Genomic DNA, 7,009 nt, shown 5'->3' with positions numbered 1-7,009 from the left:
AACTTGAAAAATAAAATAATAAAATTACCCTTAAAATTAAATTCTCGTAAGCTTGCATCCATAGGCTTTTTTTTTCATTTCATCTTGGTTTTTGGTATTTTAAAAAATGTAAAATATTATTAAAAAAATGGTTGACCCGTGTGTGGCACACGCCAACGTGTGGGAGGTGCATGTAGTCTTTAGGCAATGCATGCGGTGTCACCTAACATCCAAAAATGACCAACCATCATGTCATTCGAAGCGTCAAGTGGTGGCACATCCTATAAGGGGACACATGTACAATGATTCATGGTCGTTCAACAACGGTTGAATTTTCTTCTCCTCTTTTTTTCTCTCTCATCTCCTCCAAAATCATAGTGGCCCAGCTAAAATTAAAAGTTATTTTTTTTAATTATAGTTCTTATTCTTTTTATTGCTCTTTATTTTATTTTTTATTTGAATTTTTTTCTTCAATTCTATCCCTTAGCACTAGTCCTATTTGATTTTTATAAAATTTGATCATTGTTGTTTTATTGCTATTTTTTATATTACTTTCTTAATTAAATTTTTTTTTATTTTATTTCTCCTGATTTTATTTCATTTATTTTTAAGTCAGGTTTAGTCCTTATTTAATTTCTTTGGTTCGGTTTTTGAAATTGGTTTTCTTTTTTTAATTTAATTCTTCAATATTAGATTGGTTGAGAATTGGATTTCATAAATTTTTTTTTGTGTAGTGATTCAAATCTTATGAACCGGGTAACGAGTATGAAATGTTAAACTGGATTGACATCAATTTGTTTAATCTTTTTTGACACCAATTTTTTTTTTAATTTCATATTTTAACATTGGTTTATAGAAGATTAAACTTCTTTATTTTTTCAGTTTGCTTTCTATGATGACAACCTGACCTCACGATCCGAGTCACGAACTTTTCATGCTAATACAGATTGGCTCGGGGATTTACATTATTTTTTTTAATTATTTGTTTTTTCTTTGGTTCTTTTTTAAAATTGATATATTTTTTTTCAATTTCTTCCTTTAATGTCATATTAGTTAAGGATTGGACTTCATATTTTTCTTATTATAATGATTCTGGTCTTGTGACTCGAGTCACGACTATGAAATGTTAACTCAGATTAATATCAGTAATTTTTTTTTATCTTTTACTTACAACGATTTTCTTTTTCAATTTTATCTTCAACATTGGGTTTATTGAAGATTAAACTTCTTTGTTTTTTTTTATTTGCTTTCTATGAGGATAACCCGACCTCATGATCTAGGTCGTGAATTTGTCATGCTAACTCAATTGACTCAAGGTTTTTACACCATTTTATTTCATTTTCGTTTTATATCCATTTTGGTCCTAATTCTTTTAATCACTCTTTTTCTTTGGATATTTTTTTTTAATTTGATTTTACTTTTTTAATTTCATCATTCAACAATGAGTTGGTTAAAAATTGAGTTTCATAATTGTTTTTTATGCGGTGAACGCAGTCTCATGACTTAGGTCACAAATATAAAATGTTAACATGGATTGCCATTGTTTTTTTTTAATCTTTTTTATACCAAATTTTTTTCGATTTCATCATTCAATATTGAGTTTATTAAACTCATTCAATATTGAGTTTATATCTATTTGGTCCTAATTCTTTTAATCACTCTTTTTCTTTGGATATTTTTTTTAATTTGATTTTACTTTTTTAATTTCATCATTCAACAATGAGTTGGTTAAAAATTGAGTTTCATAATTGTTTTTTATGCGGTGAACGCAGTCTCATGACTTAGGTCACAAATATAAAATGTTAACATGGATTGCCATTGTTTTTTTTTAATCTTTTTTATACCAAATTTTTTTCGATTTCATCATTCAATATTGAGTTTATTAAACTCATTCAATATTGAGTTTATATCTATTTGGTCCTAATTCTTTTAATCACTCTTTTTCTTTGGATATTTTTTTTAATTTGATTTTACTTTTTTAATTTCATCATTCAACAATGAGTTGGTTAAAAATTGAGTTTCATAATTGTTTTTTATGCGGTGAACGCAGTCTCATGACTTAGGTCACAAATATAAAATGTTAACATGGATTGCCATTGTTTTTTTTAATCTTTTTTATACCAAATTTTTTTCGATTTCATCATTCAATATTGAGTTTATTAAAGATAGAGCTTCTTTATTTTTTTTATTTAGTTTCTATGAGGATAGCCCTGGCTAACAGCCCCGGTTGTAGATTTGTCATGCTAACTTGAATTAATTCAAGGCTTTTACATCATTTTATTTCTTTTTATTTTTATGTCAAATATAGTTCTCATTTTTTAATTGTTTTTTTATCTTTTTTTTAAATAATTTACTATTTTTGAATTTCATCTTTTAACATTGGATTGTTGAGAATGAAGCATCGTAATCTTTTTCGATATGGTGATCTTGATCTCATGACTCGATGGATATGAGAGGCTAACTTAGATTGATATCTTTTTTTTATATATCTTTTCTTTACGATGATTTTCTTTTCAAATTCTAACATTCAACATTGAGTTTATTACATATTGAGCTTCTTTATTTTGTTTATTTGCTTTTATAAGCATGACATAGCCTCACGTACTAGGTCGCGAGTTTTTCATGCTAACTCGGATTAGCTTATGGATCTTTTTTATTTTTTTATTTTTTTTCAATTTTTTCCTTTAATATTGAGTTATCTTGGAATCCATTTTTTTTTTTTTGATAAGTATTCTTTTTCTACGTGTCATTGTCACCGCCTTTTCTATTTAGAATAAGTAAATTTAATATCATTATTTTTTTATTATATAATTAAATTAAATCATTTTATTAGACTAGTAGAATGACAGCTAGGTTTGCATGAATTTTTTTTTTTTACTTTGAAATATAATAGCAACACTTAAACATTTTTTTTAAGTAAAAAAATCTACCCGTACTATTATGAACCACTAGCGAACCAGTAGTAGCTTAAACTACAAAAAGAGTGAACACATTTCTATTAATTTAAGTGATAACTACGTGTCCATTTGACTTCAAAAGTGAATTTTTTTTTTCTATGTTTTAACTCTCTCTCTCTCTCTCTCTCTCTCTCTCTCTCTCTCTCTATATATATATATATATATATATATATATATATATATATATATAAAACAAATTAACTCTAACAGTCTTCTCTGCAAGCCTATAAACTGAATTTCGAACTACAAGCCCAAACATAAGTCCAACAGGTTCTCGGATGAAACCAAACTTTGCCGAACCAGCCCACTCATACGTGTGTGTGTGTATATAGACAGCATTCACTTCATTTGTAGGGTTAGGGTTTTATTTGGCAGCAGTTGTTTCTTCTCCTCAGCTTCAAAGCCCTTTACGCCGTCGAACAACTTATCTCAATAACCATGGGGTACGCTTCCTCTCTTTCTCGAATACTTTGCTGTTCTAGAATTTGTGACGCTTACGGTTCATTCTATCTGTTTTGATTTTTTTTCTAGCTTCTTAATGTTTTCTTATCTGAGAGAATTGAAGATGGGAAAATTTGAAAAAACCTTTTTAAGTTTAAACATTAAGCCCTGTTATAGGGTTTATGAAAATCCGGCCACGTAATGCTTAGTATGTTCTATTACCATAGTCGTAGTCTTAGTGGATACCATTTTTTTTCCGAGAATTAAATTTGGTACCTGTTAGATTGGATTTCAAAATAGGGAGACCGAGCTCTTATAAAGACTATTCAGTGAATAAGCAGATATCTGGATTGATTATTAGGCTGTTCTGTACGAATACGGTTTAGTTAAATTTCAATCATTTTTCTATCAATCTGAAAATGTTTTGTTTTGGTGGGTTTGCAGTGGTAAGGGCAAGTCTTTTTTTTTTTAATCAGGGATATTAGATATCTTGCTATATCAAATTTGATGGCTAGAAGCTCTAGAAATAGTAATATTTGTACTGTGCATTGTTCATGACTTGCTAGTGGTTTAGGACAGTGCATTGGGTTTTCTCAATTTAAATTTGTAAAGGTTATTTTTCTGAATTATTTGAGTGATGTCGATGCAGTAAGACACGAGGTATGGGAGCTGGTCGCAAGCTCAAGTCCCACCGCAGAAGGCAGAGGTGGGCTGACAAGTCGTACAAGAAGTCCAACCTTGGCAATGAATGGAAGAAACCATTCGCTGGTTCATCTCATGCCAAAGGCATTGTTCTTGAGAAGATGTAAGGCTGCCTTATGGTTTTTTAAATTTGCTTTCATTTTTCTTTGTTAAAGATTAAAGCTTCAAATGCTTATTTCTACTATTTGGCCGTTTTATTTGTACAGAGGTATTGAGGCCAAGCAGCCTAACTCTGCTATCAGAAAGTGTGCTAGAGTTCAACTAATCAAAAATGGAAAGAAGATTGCTGCTTTTGTTCCCAATGATGGTTGTTTAAACTATATTGAAGAAAATGTGAGTAATCTTTTGTGTGAAAGTGATTTATTGAGTACTTTAATTGATTTGGACTTTGTTTGCTGATAACCGAGAGCGTAATTTGTTGTTGCAGGATGAGGTGTTAATTGCTGGATTTGGACGTAAAGGTCATGCCGTCGGAGATATTCCTGGTGTTAGATTCAAGGTTGTGAAGGTCTCTGGTGTCTCCCTTCTGGCACTTTTCAAAGAGAAGAAGGAGAAGCCAAGGTCTTAAATTGTCATGGAGATTTTGCCATTTTCTATAGCTCATTGTTAGTTTTTTTTAAGAATTATGAATTGTTCTTATTGTTACCGAGTGGATGCTGTGAACAATTTTTAATCTGCCTTTCAGTTACTGTATTGAATTTCTGGTTTCAATTTTCAGTCAAAGAATATTTTATTGCCACTGAGAATGATGGTCTCTGCAGATGCACTTTATTCATCAGAACCTTGGCAACTCTATGGGTTTAGCAGTAGTACTGTTACCGACTGTGTTCGATGGGATTGGGCCTTCATTTTTTTTTTAATAAAGGGAAAAGTATGATTCATTAACTATCAATCAAAGAAATAGTGGAACATAACTCTTATTTCATATCACAATCATAAATTTTAGAATTTATAGCTAAGTTAGGCCTTCAAGTTTTGAATCAGTTTTCACAATAACGCGCTTTATATTCAATAACAGTAGCTTTATTTAACAGTCTACTTCAATACCAATGTCTTTTTCATCGCTTAAGTGAATACTCTTCTTCCATTTGAAGTGAATACTCTTTTTCGGTTCGGGTTTGGTTTTGGTTTTTTTCTAGTTTGGCTCGGTTTCAGTTTGGTTTGGTTTGATTTTTTTGGTTTTAGATTTATAAAACCGAATCGAATCAGTTAGTTTTTTTAAAATTTTAATCGGTTTAATCAGTTTTTTTTTACGATTTAATTTTTTTAATTATTGTTTTCTAGTTTTTTCAATTTTTCAGTTTTTTTCTTACCCTTCTTTCATTGTAAAGATGTCCTCTCAATGTTGCATTTAACTTCCCTAGTATTGGTTTCTCCCATCATGACACGAGAGAATGGATGACAAAGGAGAGTGGTTGATAAAGGATTCGTTATGACGCATATCTAGGATTGGGCCTTCATGTTAATTGAACTTAAAAGGATGACAATGCTTATAAATAGTAATTATCATTATCAATTATTATATTACCGTGATTATAAGTAACAGCAATAATAATTATACTAATTTCACTTTGGACTACTCTTTCACTCGCATATGAAAAATTAAATCTTATATACCACTGATAATATCATTGATAAGCGAATTCAATTAGGTGCTGTTTGGTACACTTTTGGACATTATAAAAATTGTTCAAGGTTGTTCTCGTAGAGATATTTTTGTTTTTCTAACAGGATAGGACAAACTTGTTTAATTCTCTGTAAAAAAGTTAACCCAGTTTAATATGGGTTAATGTAAAGATAAAAATGTTAATTATCATAATTTTAAAACTCAATTCGGGACGAGACTTAGGTCATAGATCGGGTTGACCAGCGACTCGAGTCAACATAAAGATAAAAGTGGTTATTATCATAAATTTAAAATCCAACTTGAGTGTCGACCTGAGACAAGGCTCGAGTCACGGGTCAAGTTGACCATTAATCCGTGTTAATATAAGGATAAAAGTAGTTATTATTATAGTTTTAAAATCCAACTCAAATGTTAACTAGTGGCTAGGTCTGGGTCACAAGTCTGGTTTGCTATTAAACCCGGGTCACCATAAAGATAAAATTAGTTATCATCATAGTTTTAAAATCAAACTCGAGCGTTGACCTAGAACAAGACTCAGGTCATGGGTCAGGTTGACTATTGTTCCGTATTAATGTAAGGATAAAAGGAGTTATTATTATCATTTTAAAATCCAAATCAAATGTTAACTAGGGACAAGGTCTGAGTCACAAGTCAGGTTGACTATTGACTCGGGTCAACATAATGATATTTTTTATTATTATCATAGTTTTAAAACCCGATTAAAAGGTCAACTCGAGAAAATTTTCGATTCACAAATTGAGTTGACCATTAACTCGGGTTAACTTAAGGATGAAAATGCTTAATATCATATTTTTAAAACTCGAATAAGGCGTCAACCCATGTAAGGCTCAGGTCATGGATAGGGTTGACCATTGACCTAGGTCAACTTAAGAATAAAAGTGGTTTTTATCATGGTTTTAAAACCTGACTTGAAGGTTGGTCACTCGTCGGGTTGACAATTAGACCGAGTCAATATATGGATAAAAATAGTTATTATCATATTATTTTAGGTTTTACCCATGGTAAGACGCAAGTCATGAGTCGAGTTGACCATTGACTTAGATCAACGTAAGAATAAAAGTTGTTATTATAATAATTATAGAATCCAACTAGGAAGTCAACCCAGGGCAAGACCCAGATCACATATTGGGTTAACCACTAACCCAAGTCGACTTCAGGATAAAATTGATTATTATCACAATTTTAGAATTCGATTAGGGCGTCAACTCGGGCAAGGCTCGGGTCACGAATCGGGTTGACCATTGACCAGGGTAAATTTAAGGATAAAAATAAGTATTATCAT

General features: G+C 30.7%; 1 protein-coding gene across 1 annotated transcript; it reads left to right on the top strand.

Annotated features, from left to right (window-relative positions):
- The first annotated feature begins 3,227 nt into the window (after nucleotides 1–3,227).
- Nucleotides 3,228–4,825, top strand: LOC133688721 (small ribosomal subunit protein uS12). Its single transcript, XM_062108304.1, has 4 exons — nucleotides 3,228–3,379; nucleotides 4,027–4,182; nucleotides 4,286–4,412; nucleotides 4,507–4,825. The coding sequence occupies exons 1-4, from the start codon at nucleotides 3,375–3,377 to the stop codon at nucleotides 4,645–4,647; spliced, it is 429 nt and encodes a 142-aa protein (XP_061964288.1). The 5' UTR covers nucleotides 3,228–3,374; the 3' UTR covers nucleotides 4,648–4,825.
- The last annotated feature ends 2,184 nt before the right edge of the window (nucleotides 4,826–7,009 follow it).

This window comes from Populus nigra, chromosome 3, assembly GCF_951802175.1.
Source record: "Populus nigra chromosome 3, ddPopNigr1.1, whole genome shotgun sequence".
Lineage (NCBI taxonomy): Eukaryota > Viridiplantae > Streptophyta > Magnoliopsida > Malpighiales > Salicaceae > Populus > Populus nigra.
The sequence above is the reverse complement of the archived record's forward strand: the minus strand, read 5'-3'. Positions and strand labels throughout refer to the sequence as shown.